Here is a 24,228-nt window from a genome sequence, read left to right on the forward strand (position 1 = left end):
ATGATGTCAATAAGGCAAATTGTACTTAAAATATATAAAAACATCAAATAATGATGTCAATAAGGCAAATTCTACTTAAAATATATAAAAACATCACATAATGATGTCAATAAGGCAAATTGTACTTAAAATATATAAAAACATCAAATAATGATGTCAATAAGGCAAATTCTACTTAAAATATATACAAACATCAAATAATGATGTCAATAAGGCACATTGTACTTTAAAATATATACAAATATATCAAATAAGGCAATTTGTATTTTAAAATATATAAAAACAAATAATAATGTCAATAAGGCAAATTGTACTAAAATTATATAAAAACATCAAATAATGATGTCACTTAGGCAAATTGTACTTTAAAATATCTAAAAACATGTCAAATAAGGCAATTTGTAATTTTAAATATATAATACATCACCTAATAGATAGATAGTACTTTATTGATTCCTTCAGGAGAGTTCCCTCAGGAAAATTTAAAATATATATATATATATATATATATATATATATATATATATATATATATATATATATATATATATATATATATATATATATATATATATATATATATTATTAATATATATACATAATGATGTCAATAAGGCAAATTGTACTAAAAATATATAAAAAAAAACAAATAATGATGTCAATAAGGCAAATTGTACTAAAAATATATATATAAAAAAAAAAAAAATAATGTCAATAAGACAAATTGTATTTTAAAATATATAAAAACAAATAATGATTCCACTTAAGTCCACCTGGCAAGAAAAGTGATGTTTGCAAGAGTAAATGTTGACTTTATTTCCTCATGAAGTGGGAGTAAAGTGTCTGAGATCATTGTACCGTCCATGAAGTCACTGCTGGGTCCCCTACAGTCAACATAGCAGGGGCCACACTTACAGTCTGGGGGCCCTCACTGCCGGTGTTCTTCCTCGGGGGAGAAGTGGGAGTAGAGGTGGCTGTTCATGCACTCCTGAGGAACCACGGCCTGGCAGAAGGCACACTTGTCCGGGACGCTGCTGCCGGGCCCCGCCGCCTCAGCGCACATCTGGGGGGCCAACATCTGGGGGGCCAACATCTGGGGGAGCCACAGAGACTGAAGCAGACATTTGAGTCATTGTTTACACTAAAAGTGTTGTGTTGAAGGCTTTTAAAACTTATTGGAGGTGATCATTGCACCACCTTGTCTTGGGGGCCACATCTCCAGCAAGCTAGGGGCCTCCTCTCTTCATTATTATTATTATTAGGGCCCGAGCAGCGGAGCAGGGCCCATTTCAAATTGCCTTTTTGAGGCCCTTATATGCATACAAAGTCCCCATATTGTGCAGGGGCCTCAAGTAACCTGAAACATTTTACATTTTGGGATACCAAAAATGACATTTCGAGATTGGCTCTCTAGCACCACCTTTGAAATTTTCAATTGGCTCTCTAACACCACCTTTCAAATTTTCAATTGGCTCTCTAGCACCACCTTTGAAATTTTCAATTGGCTCTCTAACACCACCTTTCAAATTTTCAATTGGCTCTCTAGCACCACCTTTGAAATTTTCAATTGGCTCTCTAACACCACCTTTCAAATTTTCAATTGGCTCTCTAGCACCACCTTTCAAACTTTCAATTGGCTCTCTAGCACCACCTTTCAAACTTTCAATTGGCTCTCTAGCGCCACCTTTCAAACTTTCAATTGGCTATCGAGCACCACCTTTCAAACTTTCAATTTACTCGCTAGCACCACCTTTCAAACTTTCAATTGGCTCTCTAGCACCACCTTTCAAATTTTCAATTGGCTCTATAGCACCACCTTTCAAATTTTCAATTGGCTCTCAAGCACCACCTTTCAAATTTTCAATTGGCGCTCTAGCACCACCTTTCAAATTTTCAATTGGCTCTCTAGCGCCACCTTTCAAACTTTCAATTGGCTCTCTAGCGCCACCTTTTAAACTTTCAATTGGCTCTCTAGCACCACCTTTCAAACTTTCAATTGTCTCTTTAGCACCACCTTTCAAACTTTCAATTGTCTCTTTAGCACCACCTTTCAAACTTTCAATTGGCTGTCGAGCACTACCTTTCAAATTTTCAATTGGCTCTCTAGCACCACCTTTCAAACTTTCAATTGGCTCTCTAGCACCACCTTTCAAACTTTCAATTGGCTCTCTAGCGCCACCTTTCAAACTTTCAATTGGCTATCGAGCACCACCTTTCAAATTTTAAATTGACTCTCTAGCACCACCTTTCAAACTTTCAATTGACTCTCTAGCACCACCTTTCAAACTTTCAATTGGCTATCAAGCACCACCTTTCAAACTTTCAATTGGCTCTCTAGCACCACCTTTCAAACTTTCAATTGGCTATCGAGCACCACCTTTCAAACTTTCAATTGACTCGCTAGCACCACCTTTCAAACTTTCAATTGGCTATCGAGCACCACCTTTCAAATTTTCAATTGGCTCTCTAGCACCACCTTTCAAACTTTCAATTGACTCTCTAGCACCACCTTTCAAACTTTCAATTGGCTATCGAGCACCACCTTTCAAATTTTAAATTGACTCTCTAGCACCACCTTTCAAACTTTCAATTGACTCTATAGCACCACCTTTCAAATTTTCAATTGGCTCTCTAGCACCACCTTTCAAATTTTCAATTGGCTCTCTAGCGCCACCTTTCAAACTTTCAATTGGCTCTCTAGCGCCACCTTTTAAACTTTCAATTGGCTCTCTAGCACCACCTTTCAAACTTTCAATTGTCTCTTTAGCACCACCTTTCAAACTTTCAATTGTCTCTTTAGCACCACCTTTCAAACTTTCAATTGGCTATCGAGCACCACCTTTCAAATTTTCAATTGGCTCTCTAGCACCACCTTTCAAAATTTCAATTGGCTCTCTAGCACCACCTTTCAAACTTTCAATTGGCTCTCTAGCGCCACCTTTCAAACTTTCAATTGGCTATCGAGCACCACCTTTCAAATTTTAAATTGACTCTCTAGCACAGGGGTCACCAACCTTTTTGAAAGCAAGGGCTACTTCTTGGGTAGTGATTAATGCGAAGGGCTACCAGTTTGATACACACTTAAATAAATTGCCAGAAGTAGCCAATTTGCTCAATTTACCTTTAACTCTGTTATTATTAATAATTAATGATATTTATCTTTGTGGAAACACTGATCATCTTAATGATTTTTCACAATAAATATATATAGAAACAGATAAATATCAATATGCAACACTTTATTTTTATATTTTCTCTAAGTGCACATTTTTCAAATTGAACATTTTCAAATGATCACTTCTAAGACAGTCTTGTGAAATCACAATATCCCATTTTAACTAGCTAGCCACTAACATTTTTTAACAAATCATGAATTACTTTGCACCATGTTTGTACAAATAATAACTCATGTAAAATACAAAAGTAAACTCTCAATTTTTTAAATCATGTCACACTTTGAACTGGACACCAAATCTGTTATCTGTTTCTTTGTCAGTTAGTGGGAAGCCTGGCATTGCATGCTGTTAACTAGTGTGTTGTACTCTGGTGTGTAACTTGACACTGCAACTCTGAGTGAGTCTTGCAGATGTGCATCAGTGAGGCGTGTTCTGTGTTTGTTCTTGATGAAGTTCATGTCAGAAAAGGCTGATTCACAAAGATAAGATTTTTCCTCATTGTTTGCGGAACCTTCTTAATCTTTTGGACATATTTTCACAGCAATCTGGCCTTAAGCTTAATTATGATAAATGTAAAATGTTAAGGATCGGAAATCTAAAGGGAACGTCCTTTCGAATGGAATGCAAAGTGCCTGTTTTGTGGACAGATGGACCAGTTAACATACTTGGTGTTGTTGTCCCAGAAAATCTGGAAGATCTAGGCTCAGTAAATTATGATAATCGACTAAGAAAGCTGGACAAAATTATGCAATTATGGAAAGGGAATTCCCTAACCTTGTATGGTAAAATGTCTATTGCCAACTCGTTAATTATTCCTCAATTTATTTATTTGTTTTTGTCATTACCAGCTCCATCACAAAACTTTTTTAAGATTTATGAGCGGAGGGTCTTCGATTTTGTCTGGAACGGAAAACCAGAAAAGATTAAAAGAAAGGTTTTGTACAAAGAGTATGACTATGGGGGCCTGAAACTTCTCAACCTTGAAGCTATGTGTCTGTCTTTAAAAGCATCAATTGTTCCAAAGATGTATTTAAACATTGAGTGGTACACAAGTGTCCTGTTGGACAAAAAACATGTACTGTATCAAAAGAAATTGTATCCTTTTTTACAAGTGATCCCCTCCCAGAGAGTCTGCTGGGAAACATAAAGGAAACAATCCACTCATAGTGGTGTTTTCAATTTGATGTGCCAGAAAAAAGAGACGATATTTTGCAGCAGTTAATATGGATGAACTCTAATATTGTAATAGATGGAAAGCTTTTCTTTTGGAAAAATATGTTTGAAAGAGGAATCATTTTTGTCAATGATATTATCAATGAGGATGGTAAAATGATGAAGTATGATGAATTTAGAGCTATGTATGGTGATGCTTGCTCAAGCTTTTCATTTTATCAACTAATTGGAGTAATTGGGAAAAGATGGAAACAAATAATTAATTATGGAACTACTAAATTATTAGTTTGTAAACCTCTAATAAGAAATTATAGTTGGCAAAAAGGAACTAAAATAAATAGAAAAATATATAATTTGTATTTAATAAAGAAATCTTTGAAGGCTGCCCCATACAACACATATGGAAAATGGGAGGACTTTTTTGACTGCCCGTTGCCATGGGATGCCATATTCAAACTAGACTATAAAACCAATATCGATGTGCAAAATCGTTATTTTCAAATTAAAATTATTTATAACTTCTTACCCACAGGGAAAATGTTAAAATTATGGAATATGACAGAGTCAGATGATTGCCGATTTTGTTGTCAGGAGCCTGAATCCACCCTGCATTTGTTTTGGTATTGTCATATTGTGTCTTTGTTTTGGGTGGAAGTTGAAAAAATGTGTTTAAGGATTGGTTTGTTTATGAAGCTTAATGTGGTTTCTGTTATTTTAGGAGAGTTCATTGACAATCATGATTTAGTCAATTTAATTATAGTACTCGGTAAAATGTTTATTTTTAAGGCCAAAAACAGATATTCACTTAGTATTACTTTCTTTAAGACATTTATTCAGTATTTTCTAACTTTAGAAAGTTACATGGTTGAAAACGATAATGATGCCAAAAAACATTGAAAAAAAGATGAGAAGTCCTCAAAAAGCTTATTTTGAAAGTAGAATTATGTTTATAGATTATATGATATCTGTTGTTGTGTTCCCTAATTTGAGTGACCTGGACATCATCTGGACTGTACATAAATGCTTATTTTGAAAATGTAATTTTGATATAAATTATATGCAATCTGTTGTGTTCCCTAATTTTTTTCTGTGTACATGAATGAAGGTGTGTGTTGCTGAGTCCGACTTGGACATTATTTGGACTGGGCCTGGTTTAAAAAAAACCTTTAAACAAATCTAATATCATTGACAACCTGGTCTGTTGAAGATAAGGCCCTTTTTAAAAAAAAATAAATAAAATAAGATAAATAAATAAAAAACTTTTTCTTGGATAAAAAAGAAAGTAAAACAATATAAAAATAATTACATAAAAAATAGTAATTAATGAAAATGTTAGTGGACCAGCAGCCTATACAATCATGTGTGCTTCAGGGACTGTGTCCCTTGCAGATGTGTTGTCTATGTTGTGGGAACCAGAATATTGGTAGCAGAAAGAAATAACCCCTTTTGTGTGAGTGGGTGTGGATGAGTGTGCATGGGGGAGGTTGTTTGAGTTGATGCACTGATTGAAAGTGTATATTGTGTTTTTTCTATGTAGATTTAATTTAAAAAAAAAAAAAAAAAAAAAAAAAAAAATTTTTTTTTTTTTTTTTTTAATTTTTTTTTTTTTTTTTTTAGAACAGGCCCGCGGGCGACTCATCTGGTCCTTACGGGCGACCAGGTGCCCGCGGGCACCGCGTTGGTGACCCCTGCTCTAGCACCACCTTTCAAACTTTCAATTGACTCTCTAGCACCACCTTTCAAACTTTCAATTGCTATCAAGCACCACCTTTCAAACTTTCAATTGGCTCTCTAGCACCACCTTTCAAACTTTCAATTGGCTATCGAGCACCACCTTTCAAACTTTCAATTGACTCGCTAGCACCACCTTTCAAACTTTCAATTGGCTATCGAGCACCACCTTTCAAATTTTCAATTGGCTCTCTAGCACCACCTTTCAAACTTTCAATTGACTCTCTAGCACCACCTTTCAAACTTTCAATTGGCTATCGAGCACCACCTTTCAAATTTTAAATTGACTCTCTAGCACCACCTTTCAAACTTTCAATTGACTCTCTAGCACCACCTTTCAAACTTTCAATTGGCTCTCTAGCACCACCTTTCAAACTTTCAATTGGCTCTCTAGCACCACCTTTCAAATTTGAAATTGGCTCTCTTGCGCTACCTTTAAAACTTTCAATTGGCTCTCGAGCACCACCTTTCAAACTTTAGATTGGATCTCTAGCACCACCCTTCAAACTTTAAATTGGATCTCTAGCACCACCTTTCAAACTTTAGATTGGATCTCTAGCACCACCTTTCAAACTTTAAATTGGATCTCTAGCACCACATTTCAAACTTTAGATTGGATCTCTAGCACCACCTTTCAAACTTTAAACTGGATCTCTAGCACCACCTTTCCATCTTTAAATTGGATCTCGAGCACCACCTTTCAAACTTTAGATTGGATCTCTAGCACCACCTTTAAAATAATAAAAAATAGCTCCTCCCACCAGTTTTGCGTATGGTTTACATAAAAATGTGTAAGTAAGAGAGGACCTAAAGCGGAGCCTTGAGGAACACCACTCCTGTAACTAGTAGTGACGATACACTCCTGTAACTAGTAGTGACGACTACACTCCTGTAACTAGTAGTGACGACTACACTCCTGTAACTAGTAGTGACGACTACACTCCCATAACTAGTAGTGACGACTACACTCCTGTAACTAGTAGTGACGACTACACTCCTATAACTAGTAGTGTTGACTACACTCCTGTAACTAGTAGTGACGACTACACTCCTGTAACTAGTAGTGACGATACACTCCTGTAACTAGTAGTGACGACTACACTCCTGTAACTTGTAGTGACAACTACACCCCTGTAACTAGTAGTGTTGACTACACTCCTGTAACTAGTAGTGACAACTACACTCCTGTAACTAGTAGTGACGATACACTCCTGTAACTAGTAGTGACGATACACTCCTGTAACTAGTAGTGACAACTACACTCCTGTAACTAGTAGTGTTGACTACATGTGAAGTAAACAACAATTAGTTACATAAAATGTGTAAGTGAGGACCTAAAACGGGTCATGTGCTTCTCTCACCTGCTGGGGTCCTCGCACGTCCTCCGGGGAGGAGGAGCGGCACACGGTGTGGAGGGGGAACGGCGGGTAGACAAAAGGCACGGCGGGCAGTTCCGAGGGCACCGCCTCTTCCTCGCCGCCGGGGGGGGGCCGCATCTCGCCGGGACCCAGGTGTCTCTGCGGGGCGCTGTTCAGGAAGTCGTACTCGCTGTCCGCCGAGGGCGGGAACTTGACGCTGAGGTTGGTGAGAGAGTCCACAAAGTCCTTGTCGTCGGGGCTGGCGCCGCGCGACGCCAGGGAGGGAGGTGACACGGCTGGTTCTTTGTCCGCCGTGTGGTCCGTGCACTGGATGGGCATGGAGAACTGCTGGTCTGTGGAACACACACACACACTTTTGCTGTTGCAGAGCTGCTCACACTCCTGTTATCAAATCCTCTTATCGAACCGATTCCTTATCGATTCTCTTATGGAGTCCAGATAGGTTGTTGTATATGGAAAAAAACACAATATTTGGTTTAACAAAAGCTCACTTTTATTATATAATAAAAAAATAAAATCTAATAAATAAATAAATATTGACTGTTACCCACCTAAAAAAATAAAATAAATAAATAAATATTGACTGTTGTTACCCAAAGTATATTAAGTAGGATTTTTCAGAGAAACAAATATATACAGTAACACAAAAACAAGCTGTCTCTGTGATCACTATAGGTGTATAAATAATAATATAGTGTTAAATAAAATCAGTCCCTTGGGCACAAAACTGAAAATAATACAGCTCTCCAAAAAGTGCACTTCTGCTGCTATTGGAACATAACTGTTTGTTATGATGCTTTGACATTTTTGCACTTTATTTCTTTATTGAAAGAACATTCTATGAAGAGAAAAGTTGTTTGCAAATGTGGTTACAGTGCTAAAAAAAATGAAAAGTTAAAGCTAAAAAAAGAAATACACTTTATTGAGTTAACATTATTTCTTTATAGGGGGGAAAATGTTATGAGCGAGAGAATATAACAACTACACTACCCAGCATGCAACGGGAGTGACGAGCATGCGCGGTAGCCCCGAAAAGTGTTGCATGTTGCCACGCTGTGAACGTAAACGTCAAGAACTCAGCCAACACGCCTCGTCTGCATTATTTATAATTAGACAGACAACACATCTACAGTGTGATTTTGTAACGTTTACAAGGAAAGAAAAACTAAAGTTAAAAAAGGGAGATATGTTGTATATATATGTATGTGCTGCAGTGTTGTATATATATGTATGTGCTGCAGTGTTGTATATATATGTATGTGCTGCGGTTGTTTTAAGAAGGTTGCGACAGCTGCCGTAAAGGAGGTGCGTTGCTAGCCTGGTTGCTATGTTTCCGGTTGGTGGTAAAAGTGTTGGTCATGTGTTTTACCCTGCTCAAATCTCTCAGTAAAGTTATTCGATGGATTATAGCTTTTGTTTTGAACTTTATTACACCTTGGAGCGCTTTTTCCCGTCCATTGTTTTCCTGCTTTCGCTATCTGCGCCTAATGACTGAGCTACGTGACGTCAATTCTTGTGATGTCCCACGGAGCATTTCTGGTCGGGACGGGATTCGAATAAAGAATCAACTCTTTTCCTTTACTATAGTGGTCTCGATAACGGGTACCGGTTCTCAAAAAGGGATTCGAGTCCGAGGACTCGGATCTTTTCTTATCAAACAACCGGGAAAACCGGTTTCGAGTATCATCCCTAGGCGAGGATCACCACTTTGTCAACAAATGCCTGAGCAAATTGTTGAACAGTTTAAGAACAACCTTTCTCAAGCAGCTATTGCAAGGAATTGAGGGATTTCACCATCTAGGCTCCGTAATATCATCAAAGGGTTCAGAGAATGTGGAGAAATCACTGCACGTAAGCAGCTAAGCCCGTGACCTTCCATCCCTCAGGCTGTACTGCATCAACAAGCCACATCAGTGTGTAAAGGATATCACCACATGGGCTCAGGAACACTTCAGAAACCCACTGTCAGTAACTACAGTTGGTCGCTACATCTGTAAGTGCACGTTAAAACTCTCCTATGCGAGGCGAAAACCGTTTATCAACAGCACCCAGAAACGCCGTCGGCTTCGCTGGGCCTGAGCTCATCTAAGATGGACTGATGCAAAGTGGAAAAGTGTTCTGTGGTCTGACGAGTCCACATTTTAAATTGTTTTTGGAAACTGTGGACGTCGTGTCCTCCGGACCAAAGAGGAAAAGAACCATCCGGATTGTTATAGGGTCAAAGTGTAAAAGGCAGCATGTGTGATGGTATGGGGGTGTATTAGTGCCCAAGACATGGGTAACTTACACATCTGTGAAGGCGCCATTAATGCTGAAAGGTAAATACAGCTTTTGGAGCAACATATGTTGCCATCCAAGCAACGTTACCATGGACGCCCCTGCTTATTTCAGCAAGACAATGCCAAGCCACGTGTTACATCAACGTGGCTTCATAGTAAAAGAGTGCGGGTACTAGACTGGCCTGCCTGTAGTCCAGACCTGTCTCCCATTGAAAATGTGTGGCGCATTATGAAGCCTAAAATACCACAACGGAGACCCCCGGACTGTGTTGTTAAAAGGAAAGGCCATGTAACACAGTGGTGAACATGCCCTTTCCCAACTACTTTGGCACGTGTTGCAGCCATGAAATTCTAAGTTAATAATTATTATTTGCAAAAAAAAAAATAAAGTTTATGAGTTTGAACATGAAATATGTTGTCTTTGTAGCATATTCAACTGAATATGGCTTGAAAATGATTTGCAAATCATTGTATTCCGTTTATATTTACATCTAACACCATTTCCCAACTCATATGGAAACGGGGTTTGTAATATACATTAAATAGTACACAGCTATATATATAGTGTGCAGGTGGTGCACCATCTAATATACATTTCAATAGTACACAGCTGTATATAGTGTAAATGTACATTTAAATATATGACGCATCACTTTTATATAACAATATAAGAATATTTAATGTAGATATTGGGAGAACACTATTGTACCCATAAAGTACTCTAAAACACATCCACAAAGTGCCAACAATACTCCATGTACATGTCATGACCTGAATATTAACAAGTATTAGCGATGTTGTTATTACAAGTGCTAACGCAGACGGACTATTTTTAGCAGAGCTAACTAGCTTATGCTGCTATCCTGACATATTGAGCTGCTGCATCATCTCTGACTTGGTGAAAGTTAATTCTAGATGATAAATCATGTTTCTCACCTGGATAGTAGAAGGTTGTGGACATAAACCCACAAGTTGGTCAACTTTGACATCTAACTTAGACCCGGAGATGGCCAGAAAGACATGAAAAAAAACACTTTTTTTTAACCCTTTGTGAGGATTATGCTGAATTGTTGATGTAAAGGGGAAGATATAAACATCCCATCAGTCTTTATCCCAGTCAGAGCAGACATTGTACAGTAAGAGATTGTTTTATTATGTTTGTATATCTTGTTTAGCACTTAGCAACACTGCTACATGATGCTTAGTGTTTGACTCAAGCTGCATCTGTTTAGCACAAAGCTTCTAAAACTTGTAGGTCATCCTCCTTATATTCAGGCTCAAAAATAGACGTTTCTGGATCATCGTTTGTCCCAAAGTAGTCTTTGTTGTCTCTCATCAAGTCTGCAATGATTATTAGTCGGGTTGTTGTTGTTGAAGGGAAAGTGAACGTTGTGATGCTTCTGATGAAATGAATACGCCGCCGTATGCTTAATATGATCAATATGTTATTACGAATGTTACTAGATACTACATATATAATTACAGCATGATCAAAATATGTAAATATTACATGTTATTATGAATGTTACTAGATACTACATATATACTTACAGCATGATCAAAATATGTAAATATTACATATTATGAATGTTAATAGATACTACATACTGTATATTCTTACAGCATGATCAAAATATGTAAATATTACATGTTATTATGAATGTTACTAGATACTACATACATACTTACAGCATGATCAAAATATGTAAATACGACATGTTATGCATGTTACTAGATACTACATGTATACTTACAGCATGATCAAAATATGTAAATATTACATGTTATTATGAATGTTACTAGATACTACATATATACTTACAGCATGATCAAAATATGTAAATACGACATGTTATTATGAATGTTACTAGATACTACATATATACTTACAGCATGATCAAAATATGTCAATATTACATGTTGTTATGAATGTTACTAGATACTACATATATAATTACAGCATGATCAAAATATGTAAATATGACATGTTATTATGAATGTTACTAGATACTACATATATACTTACAGCATGATCAACATATGTAAATATTACATATTATGAATGTTAATAGATACTACATACTGTATATTCTTACAGCATGATCAAAATATGTAAATATTACATGTTATTATGAATGTTACTAGATACTACATACATACTTACAGCATGATCAAAATATGTAAATACGACATGTTATTATGCATGTTACTAGATACTACATATATACTTACAGCATGATCAAAATATGTAAATATCACATGTTATTATGAATGTTACTAGATACTACATATATACTTACAGCATGATCAAAATATGTAAATACGACATGTTATTATGAATGTTACTAGATACTACATATATACTTACAGCATGATCAAAATATGTCAATATTACATGTTGTTATGAATGTTACTAGATACTACATATATACTTACAGCATGATCAAAATATGTCAATATTACATGTTATTATGAATGTTACTAGATACTACATATATACTTACAGCATGATCAAAATATGTAAATATGACATGTTATTATGAATGTTACTACATTACATATATACTTACAGCATGATCCAAATATGTAAATAGTACATGTTATTATGAATGTTAATAGATACTACATATTGTATATACTTACAGTATGATCAAAATATGTAAATATTACATATTATGAATGTTAATAGATACTACATTCTGTACAGTATATACTTACAGCATGATCACAATATGTAAATATGACATTTTATTATGAATGTTACTACATTACATACTGTATATACTGTACTTACAGCATGATCAAAATATGGAAATATCACATGTTATTATGAATGTTAATAGATACTACATACAGTATATACTTACAACCTAATCAAAATATGTAAATATGAGATGTTATTATGAATGTTGTTACTACATTACATATATACTTACAGCATGATCAAATTATTGTATATTTTATTTTATAATTTTTTCATTTTATTTTATTTGTATTTTTTGGGGGGTTGCGGGGCGAGGGATAAAAGCGTCTGTTTCTCAGTACCTGTATTATGCTTTCCCTATCAAATGAATAAATAAAAAAATATTAAAAAAAAGAAGATTAAAAATTAAAAAACAATTTTAAAAAATTGTAATCAAAATATGTAAATACTACATGTTATTATGAATGTTACTACATTACATATATACTTACAGTATGATCAAAATATGTAAATATTACATGTTATTATGAATGTTACTAGATACTACATATATACTTACAGCATGATCAAAATATGTAAATACGACATGTTATTATGAATGTTACTACATTACATATATACTTACAGCATGATCAAAATATGTAAATATTACATGTTATTATGAATGTTAATAGATACTACATATATACTTACAGCATGATCCAAATATGTAAATACGACATGTTATTATGAATGTTACTACATTACATACTGTATATACTTACAGCATGATCAAAATATGTCAATATTACATGTTATTATGAATGTTACTAGATACTACATATATACTTACAGCGTGATCAAAATATGTAAATATTACATGTTATTATGAATGTTACTAGATACTACATATATACTTACAGCATGATCAAAATATGTAAATATTACATGTTATTATGAATGTTACTACATTATATATATACTTACAGTGTGATCAAAATATGTAAATACGACATGTTATTATGAATGTTACTACATTACATACTGTATATACTTACAGCATGATCAAAATATGTCAATATTACATGTTATTATGAATGTTACTAGATACTACATATATACTTACAGCGTGATCAAAATATGTAAATACTACATGTTATTATGAATGTTACTACATTACATATATACTTACAGCATGATCAAAATATGTAAATATTACATGTTATTATGAATGTTACTACATTACATACTGTATATACTTACAGCATGATCAAAATATGTCAATACTACATGTTATTATGAATGTTACTAGATACTAGATACATACTTACAGCGTGATCAAAATATGTAAATACTACATGTTATTATGAATGTTACTACATTACATATATACTTACAGCATGATCAAAATATGTAAATATTACATGTTATTATGAATGTTACTACATTACATACTGTATATACTTACAGCATGATCAAAATATGTAAATACTACATGTTATTATGAATGTTACTACATTACATATATACTTACAGCATGATCAAAATATGTAAATATTACATGTTATTATGAATGTTACTAGATACTACATACATACTTACAGCATGATCAAAATATGTAAATATTACATGTTATTATGAATGTTAATAGATACTACATACTGTTGCAATATTTGGCGTCTTGTATTCTATATTCTTGAGTACCGTTTGCCATCTCAAGTCCTCCGCAGAATCTCTTGAGTTGATCTTTCTGCCTCCGAGATAGGGAGCGGATCTGCCGGAAGGTTCCATGAATGGCCTCCAGGGCCCCCAGCATGTCCTGACTGACACAGCAGTGACGGGTGAGAGAGAAACGCGGAGACGTGTGTCCATGTTACGAGAGAAAGGACGTACTACTCAACGCTGCCGTGGACAGGCCTCGCAGGAGTGACAGCAGCCGTGTTGTCCTACAGGAACAAGAAGCAAAAGACACAAATCACTCGGAGTCGGAGGGAAGTTTACGGAACAAGCTCTACATTGGAAAATATGAGTAACAAAATAATAATACCAGTTGTTTTTGCTTGTAATGAGCAAACATTGTCTTGGTAATATTTCTTGAAATAAGTCATTGTGTGAACGTTTCAAAACATTCACACATAGTTTTCTACACCAAAATTAATATGTTACTATTCTTCCAGATTTCCCAGAATTCCCCTTAAAAATGAATTGGCCATTTTTCAAACTTCCACCATTTCCACCTTCAACATATTCGACTCATCCTGGACATTCAAACTATAATTTTTCCAAGTTCAATTTTTTTTAAAGTATTTTAACATTTCCCAAAAAATTCCCGCTTTTCCCGAAATTCCCAAATTTCTATGAAATTCCCATTGAAAAGAATGGGATATATTTCAAAGTTTCACAACTCCTACATGTTTTATCCGATTCAAACCGTTCCAATTCCAAACTGTTCAGCCTATTCCAGAATCGCGGAAAATTCCAAAAATTCCCAGATTTCCAAGAATTCCAGGTTTTCCGGGAAATGTTTCCCATTCAAAATGAATTGGCCATTCTTCAAACTTGCACCTTTTCTACATTTTTCAACCCAATCAAACCATTCCACCTTCAACATATTCCACTCACCCTGGACATTCAAACTGTCATTTTTCCAAGTTCAAAAAAATTCCAGGAATTACCAGAATTATCATTTTTTTCAAACGCATTTTTCACCCTTTTTTCTGGAGACTACTCCTTCCACATTTTTCAACCCACTTTGACAATTCCACTGTCAAAACATTCCTCTTAATCAGGACAAAAAACTAAGTTGTTTTTTGAACTGGAAAAAATTCCCGGTTTTCCCGAAATTCCTTAACGCCATTTCTCAATTAAAAATGTTACTACTTCAACATTTCTCGACCGATTTGAAACATTCCAACACCAACCCTTTAGACTCATTCAGAACATTCAAGTCTTTTAACATTTTACAAAAAATTCCCGCTTTTCCCGAAATTACCAAATTTCTATGAAATTCCCATTGAAAAGAAAATGACATATTTCAAAGTTCCACAACTCCCACATTTTGTATCCGTTTCAAATCGTTCCAACTTCAAACTGTTCAGTCTGTTCCGGAATCGCAGCAAATTCCAAAAATTCCTAGAATTCCAGGTTTTCCAGGACATTTTTCCCCTTAAAAATGAATTGGCCATTTTTCAAACTTCCACCATTTCCACATTCAACATATTCCACTCATCCTGGACATTCAAACTATCATTTTTCCAAGTATTTTAACATTTTCCAAAAAATTCCCGCTTTTCCCGAATAAATGGGAATTTCAATGGGAATTATGAAATTCCCATTGAAAAGAATGGGACATTTTTCAAAGTTCCACAACCCCCACAATATTTATCCATTTCAAACCATTCCAACTCCAAACTGTTCAGCCTATTCCAGAATCGCGGAAAATTCCAAAAATTCCCAGATTTCCAAGAATTCCAGGTTTTCCGGGACATTTTTCCCCTTAATAATGAATTGGCCATTTTTCAAGCTTCCACCATTTCCACATTTTTCAAACAATTCTAACCATTCCACCTTCAACATATTCCACTCATCCTGGACATTCAAACTGTCATTTTTTCAAGTTCCAAAAAATTCCAGGAATTCCCAAAATTAACTTTTTTTCAGACGCATTTTTCACCCTTTTTTCTGGAGACTGCTCCTTCCATATTTTTCAACCCACTTCAACCGTTCCACCGTCAAATCACTCCTCTTAATCAGGACAAAAAAACAAAGTTGTTTTTTGAACTGGAAAAATTCCTGGTTTTCCCAAAATTCCAGGAATTCCGTAATACCATTTTTCAATTAAAAATGTTACTACTTCAACATTTCTCGACCGATTTGAAAAATTCCAACACTAACCCTTTAAACTGTTTCAGAACATTCAAGTCTTTTAACATTTTTCAAAAAATTCCCGCTTTTCCCAAAATTCCCAATTTTCTATGAAATTCCCATTGAAAAGAATGGGACATTTTTCAAAGTTCCACAACTCCCACATGTTTTATCTGTTTCAAACCATTCCAACTTCAAACTGTTCAGCCTGTTCCGGAATCGCAGAAAATTCCCAGATTTCTCAGAACTCCAGGTTTTCCGGGACATTTTTCCCCTTAAAAATGAATTGGCCATTTTTCAAGATTCCACCATTTCCACATTTTTCAAACGATTCTAACCATTCCACCTTCAACATATTCCACTCATCCTGGACATTCAAACTGTCATTTTTCCAAGTTCAAAAAAATTCCAGGAATTCCCGAAATTAACTTTTTTTCAGACGCATTTTTCACCATTTTTTCTGGAGACTGCTCCTTCCATATTTTTCAACCCACTTCAACCGTTCCACCGTCAAATCACTCCTCTTAATCAGGACAAAAAAACAAAGTTGTTTTTTGAACTGGAAAAATTCCTGGTTTTCCCAAAATTCCAGGAATTCCGTAATACCCTTTCTCAATTAAAAATGTTACTACTTCAACATTTCTCGACCGATTTGAAAAATTCCAACATCCACCCTTTAAACTCATTCAGAACATTCAAGTCTTTTAACATGTTCCCAAAAATTCCCGCTTTTCCCGAAATTCCCAAATTTCTACGAAATTCCCATTGAAAAGAATGGGAAATTTTTCAAAGTTCCACAACTCCCACATGTTTTATCCATTTCAAACCATTCCAACTTCAAACTGTTCAGCCTGTTCCGGAATCGCGGAAAATTCCCAGATTTCCCAGAATTCCAGGTTTTCCGGGACATTTTTCCCCTTAATTATGAATTGGCCATTTTTCAAGCTTCCACCATTTCCACATTTTTCAAACAATTCTAACCATTCCACCTTCAACATATTCCACTCATCCTGGACATTCAAACTGTCATTTTTCCAAGTTCCAAAAAATTCCAGGAATTCCCAAAATTAACTTTTTTTCAGACGCATTTTTCACCCTTTTTTCGGGAGACTGCTTCTTCCATATTTTTCAACCCACTTCAACCGTTCCACCGTCAAATCATTCCTCTTAATCAGGACAAAAAACTAAGTTGTTTTTTGAACTGGAAAAATTCCTGGTTTTCCCAAAATTCCAGGAATTCCGTAATACCCTTTCTCAATTAAAAATGTTACTACTTCAACATTTCTCGACCGATTTGAAAAATTCCAACACTAACCCTTTAAACTCATTCAGAACATTCAAGTCTTTTAACATTTTTCCAAAAATTCCCGCTTTTCCCGAGATTCCCAAATTTCTATAATATTCCCATTGAAAAGAATGGGAAATTTTTCAAGGTTCCACAACTCCCACATGTTTTATCCATTTCAAACCATTCCAACTTCAAACTGTTCAGCCTGTTCCGGAATCGTGGAAAATTCCAAAAATTCCCAGATTTCCAAGAATTCCAGGTTTTACGGGAAATGTTTCACCCTCAAAATGAATTGGCCATTCTTCAAACTTGTACCTTTTCTACATTTTTCAACCCATTCAAACCATTCCACCTTCAACATATTCCACTCATCCTGGACATTCAAACTGTCATTTTTCCAAGTTCAAAAAAATTCCAGGAATTCCCAGAATTATCATTTTTTTCAAACGCATTTTTCACCCTTTTTTCTGGAGACTACTCCTTCCACATTTTTCAACCCACTTTGACAATTCCACTGTCAAAACATTCCTCTTAATCAGGACAAAAATCTAAGTTGTTTTTTGAACAGGAAAAAATTCCCGGTTTTCCCGAAATTCCTTAACGCCATTTCTCAATTAAAAATGTTACTACTTCAACATTTCTCGACCGATTTGAAACATTCCAACACCAACCCTTTAGACTCATTCAGAACATTCAAGTCTTTTAACATTTTCCCAAAAATTCCCGCTTTTCCCCAAATTTCTATGAAATTCCCATTGAAAAGAAAATGACATTTTTCAAAGTTCCACAACTCCCACATTTTGTATCCGTTTCAAATCGTTCCAACTTCAAACTGTTCAGTCTGTTCCGGAATAGCAGAAAATTCCAAATATTCCCACATTTCCCAGAATTCCAGATTTTCCAGGACATTTTCCCATTCAAACTTAATAGGCCATTTTTCAAGCTTCCACCATTTCCACATTTTTCAAACGATTCTAACCATTCCACCTTCAACATATTCCACTCATCCTGGACATTCAAACTGTCATTTTTCCAAGTTCCAAAAAATTCCAGGAATTCCCGAAATTACCTTTTTTTCAGACGCATTTTTCACCCTTTTTTCTGTCGACTACTCCTCCCATATTTTTCAACCCACTTCAACCGTTCCACCGTCAAATCATTCCTCTTAATCAGGACAAAAAACTAAGTTGTTTTTTGAACTTGAAAAATTCCTGGTTTTCCCAAAATTCCAGGAATTCCGTAATACCCTTTCTCAATTAAAAATGTTACTACTTCAACATTTCTCGACCGATTTGAAAAATTCCAACACTAACCCTTTAAACTCATTCAGAACATTCAAGTCTTTTAACATTTTTCAAAAAATTCCTGCTTTTCCCGAGATTCCCAAATTTCTACGAAATTCCCATTGAAAAGAATGGGAAATTTTTCAAAGTTCCACAACTCCCACATGTTTTATCCATTTCAAACCATTCCAACTTCAAACTGTTCAGCCTGTTCCGGAATCGCGGAAAATTCCCAGATTTCCCAGAATTCCAGGTTTTCCGGGACATTTTTCCCCTTAAAAATGAATTGGCCATTTTTCAAGCTTCTACCATTTCCACATTTTTCAAACGATTGTAACCATTCCACCTTCAAAATATTCCACTCATCCTGGACATTCAAACTGTCATTTTTCCAAGTTCAAAAAAATTCCACAGATTCCTGTTTTTTCAAACACTTTTTTCACCCTTTTTTCTGTCGACTACTCCTTCCACATTTTCCAACCCACTTTGACAATTCCACTGTCAAAACATTCCTCTTAACCATCCATCCATCCATTTTTCTACCGCTTATTCACTTAACCAGAACTGGAAAAAATTCCCGGTTTTCCCGAATTTCCTTAACGCCATTTCTCAATTAAAAATGTTACTCCGTCAACATTTCTTGACCGATTCCCGGATTTCCAAGAATTCACAGTTTTCAGGGACATTTCAAAATGAAGTGTCCATTTTTTGGGGAACTTCCACAATTCTCAAATTTTTCAACCTATTCAAACCATTCCAACATCAACACAGTCGACTCATCCAACTAACACTTTCCCAAGTTCCAAACCAAATTCCAATTTTCCTGGAAATTCAAACTCTTCAACATTCAAACCATTCCAACATTCCAACTATTCTTGCATTCATACTACATTCCGTCAGCATTTCACTTCAACTTCAGCATTGGAGCATTCACACGCAATTCCTTCAGGGCAGCGCCTGAGAGCTGCAGCCAGCCACCATGGCCCCCTCACTCCCCTCCCCTGCTAGATATCTCGAGATGTATGTTGTATATGTGCTTTGCTATGGAGGTTTTTTCCCACTCCAGACTAGGCCCCCTTAGGAGCCCAGTCTACATTGTATTTTTTTACTCATCCTTCCCCAGCGTTTACCTTTTTCCCATCTTTTACGGGGCGCCTTGTGGCGACCTATCAGCGTTCCTGTTCTGTAATCCTGTACCCTGTTTGTTTGTGTCATCTTGAACGGGTTTGTGCTGAAAACAAAGTTCCGTTGTACTTGCGCAATGACAATAAAGACCTATCCTATCCTATCCTTTTTAAGCTTTAAAAACTTAAAATGGCCTGGAAATGATCAATAAAATGTATGAGTTATATGTACTAATCCTGTGAAGTTGTGTGCCTTGTGATGCTCAAAAGTCGTATGTTCTTCCTCAGAAGACCTCAAAACAAGTTCTTCATCTCACTGGAGAATGACCATGGAGGGGATTGTATGACATTTGTTTACATATTTTGACTACAAATGAGAAATATTTACTTGTTTACATTGAAAGATTTGAAAGGAAGTGTATTGTGCTGTATTTTGTATATTATGTGTATTATATTAGGGGATGGCGTGGCGCAGGTTGGCAGAGTGGCCGTGCCAGCAAACTGAGGGTTCCTGGTTCAATCCCCACCTTCTACCAACTTTGTCATGCTCGTTGTGTCCTTGAGCATGTATGTCTGTAAATAAATCAATTGTGAGTTGTTCCAGTGTAGATGTAGTTGCCGCTTGATAAATGGAGATCAAGTCAAGCGTTCCAAGTTATCCTCTGGCGCCCTCTTGCGACGTGAGAGTGAAGTTAATGGGAGTGTTGCATGATAGTAATTATGTGCTGCTTACTGTAGTGTTTTTCAACCACTGTGCAGCGGCACTCTAGTGTAAAAAATAATATATAATAGACTGTATTTATGTTATTCACATGTGAATAATGCTGTATAATAGACTGTATTTATATTATTCACATGTGAATAATGCTGTATAATAGACTGTATTTATGTTATTCACATGTGAATAATGCTGTATAATAGACTGTGTTTGTTATTCACATTTGAATAATGCTGTATAATAGACTGTATTTATGTTTTTCACATGTGAATAATTCTGTATAATAGACTGTATTTATGTTATTCACATGTGAATAATGCTGTATAATAGACTGTATTTATGTTATTCACATGTGAATAATGCTGTATAATAGACTGTATTTATGTTATTCACATGTGAATAACGCTGTATAATAGACTGTATTTATGTTATTCACATGTGAATAATGCTTTACAATAGACTGTATTTATATTATTCACATGTGAATAATGCTGTATAATAGACTGTATTTATATTATTCACATGTGGCTAATGCTGTATAATAGACTGTATTTATGTTATTTACATGTGAATAATGGTGTACAATAGACTGTATTTATGTTATTCACATGTGAATAATGCTGTATAATAGACTGCATTTATGTTATTCACATGTGAATAATGCTGTATAATAGACTGTATTTATGTTATTCACATGTGAATAATGATGTATAATAGACTGTATTTATATTATTCACATGTGAATAATGCTGTATAATAGACTGTATTTATATTATTCACATGTGAATAATGCTGTATAATAGACTGTATTTATGTTATTTACATGTGAATAATGCTGTATAATAGACTGTATTTATATTATTCACATGTGAATAATGCTGTATAATAGACTGTATTTATATTATTCACATGTGAATAATGCTGTATAATGGACTGTATTTATATTTACATGTGACTAATGCTGTATAATAGACTGTATTTATGTTATTCACATGTGAATAATGGTGTATAATAGACTGCATTTATGTTATTCACATGTGAATAATGCTGTATAATAGACTGTATTTATGTTATTCACATGTGAATAATGATGTATAATAGACTGTATTTATACTATTCATGCTGTATAATACAGTCTGGTGTGCCGTGGGAGATTGTTCAATTTCACCTATTTGGGTTAAAAATATTTTTTGCAAAGCAGTAATTATAGTCTGCAAATGATGTGTTGTTGTTGAGTGTCGGTGCTGTCTAGAGCTCGGCAGAGTAACCGTGTAATACTCTTCCATATCAGTAGGTGATATATCAATTGCTTTGTAGATGTCGGAAACAGCGGGAGGCAGTGTGCAGGTAAAAAGGTGTCTAATGCTTAAACCAAAAATAAAACAAAAGGCGAGTGCCGCTAAGAAAAGGCATTGAAGCTTAGGGAAGGCTATGCGGAATGAAACTAGAACTGAACTGGCTACAAAGTAAACAAAAACAGAATGCTGGACGACAGCAAAGACTTACTGTGGAGCAAAGACGGCGTACACAAGGTACATCCGAACATGACATGACAATCAACAATGTCACCACAAAGAAGGTTAAAAACAACTGAAATATTCCTGATTGCTAAAACAAAGTAGATGCGGGAAATATCGCTCAAAGGAAGACATGAAACTGCTACAGGAAAATACTAAATACAGAGAAAAAGCCACCAAAATAGTAATAGCAAGACAAGAAGTAAAACACTACACACAGGAAAACAGCAAAAAAGTCCAAATAAGTCAGGGTGTGATGTGACAGGTGGTGACAGTACACCTACTTTGAGACAAGAGCTATAGTGATGCATGCTTGGTTATGCTTTAAAGTCATATTCAACAATTCAACAACGACTTTTTACTGTCAACTGAGTTTTGTTTTTTTAAGGATTTCTGCTGGTGGTGTGCCTCCGGACTTTTTCAACGCAAAAAATGTGCCTTGGCTCAAAAAAAGTTGAAAAACACTGTTCCGCCTGTTGAAGACCCAAGTCAGGAGGCCTCTGAGTCGACTCGGGTCCTACTCCGGACCACAGTCCGCCTGTTGAAGACCCAAGTCAGGAGGCCTGTGAGTTGACTCGGGTCCAAGTCCCATTGTCATGAACGCACCTTGCTTGTGATTGGTGGAGAAAGAGGAAGTGTCTTGTCTGTGTTTTTATTTTAGTTATTTAAGTATTTGTTTATTTTATTTTCTATTTAAAAATAAAAACAATTTGTTTTTAAATAGAAAATTTAAGTTTTATTTATTTATTGGTTTATTTTTATTTTCTATTTAAAAATAAAAATATATATATATTTTTTTTAAATAGAAAATAAAAATATACAAATACTTAAATAACTAAAATAAAAACACAGACACGACACTTTCTCTTTCTCCACCAATCACAAGCAAGGTGCGTTTATGGACATGGAAATTTCGAACATCAGCACAAAACAGTTTATTTTTATTTTCTATTTAAAAAAAAAAAAAAAAGGAAATACAAAATTTAAGTTTTATTTATTTAAGTATTTTTTTAAATTTATTTTCTATTTAAAAATACAAAAAAATATATATATATTTTTTAAATATAAAATAAAAATAAACAAATACTTAAAGGCCTACTGAAAGCCACTACTACCGACCACGCAGTCTGATAGTTTATATATCAATGATGAAATCTTAACATTATAACACATGCCAATACGGCCGGGTTAACTTATAAAGTGACATTTTAAAGTTGCCGCTAAACTTCCGGTTCGAAACGCCTCTGAGGATGACGTATGCGCGTGACGTAGACCGGGGAACACGGGTATGCCTTCCACATTGAAGCCAATACGAAAAAGCTCTGTTTTCATTTCATAATTCCACAGTATTCTGGACATCTGTGTTCGTGAATCTGTTGCAATCATGTTCATTGCATTATGGAGAAGGAAGCTGAGCAAGCAAAGAAGAAAGTTGTCGGTGCGAAATGGACGTATTTTTCGAACGTAGTCAGCAACAACAGTACACAGCCGGCGCTTCTTTGTTTACATTCCCGAAAGATGCAGTCAAGATGGAAGAACTCGGATAACAGAGACTCTAACCAGGAGGACTTTTGACTTCGATACACAGACGCCTGTAGAGAACTGGGACAACACAGACTCTTACCAGGATTACTTTGATTTGGATGACAAAGACGCAGACGTGCTACTGTGAGTATGCAGCTTTGGCTTCTAAACATTTGATCGCTTGACCGTATGTGCGCAACTTTTTTTTGCGTATGTACGTAACTTTTTTAAAATATATAAGCTTTATGAACCTTGGGTTAGGTGAACGGTCTTTTGGGCTGAGTGATTGTGTGTGTTGATCAGGTGTTTGAATTGTATTGGCGTGTTCTATGGAGCTAGGAGCTAGCATAGGAGCTAGGAGCTAGCATAACACGTACCGTACCGTACGTGCGCGTCACGAACGTAACTTTTTTAAAATATATAAGCTTTATGAACCTTGGGTTAGGTGAACGGTCTTTTGGGCTGAGTGATTGTGTGTGTTGATCAGGT

The 24,228-nt window shown here is 35.3% G+C and overlaps 1 protein-coding gene across 3 annotated transcripts in view; it reads right to left on the bottom strand.

The window, feature by feature from the left end:
* Positions 1–764: 764 nt before the first annotated feature.
* Positions 765–24,228, bottom strand: part of LOC133665232 (TRAF family member-associated NF-kappa-B activator-like) — a 58,541-nt gene continuing 35,077 nt past the window's right edge. Inside the window, exons 5-8 of one of the 3 annotated variants that reach the window (XM_062070484.1) lie at positions 14,315–14,367; positions 14,126–14,244; positions 7,442–7,791; positions 765–1,111 (exon numbers count right to left, since the gene is read on the bottom strand). In XM_062070484.1, coding sequence (XP_061926468.1) covers positions 929–1,111; positions 7,442–7,791; positions 14,126–14,244; positions 14,315–14,367 — 705 coding nt within the window. In that variant the 3' untranslated portion in view covers positions 765–928. Of the gene's footprint in view, positions 1,112–7,441; positions 7,792–14,083; positions 14,245–14,314; positions 14,368–24,228 lie in introns of all 3 variants that reach the window. The other 2 variants (XM_062070483.1, XM_062070482.1) reach the window with 2 other exon arrangements.

The sequence above is a fragment of the Entelurus aequoreus genome, linkage group LG14, assembly GCF_033978785.1.
Source record: "Entelurus aequoreus isolate RoL-2023_Sb linkage group LG14, RoL_Eaeq_v1.1, whole genome shotgun sequence".
Classification (NCBI taxonomy): domain Eukaryota; kingdom Metazoa; phylum Chordata; class Actinopteri; order Syngnathiformes; family Syngnathidae; genus Entelurus; species Entelurus aequoreus.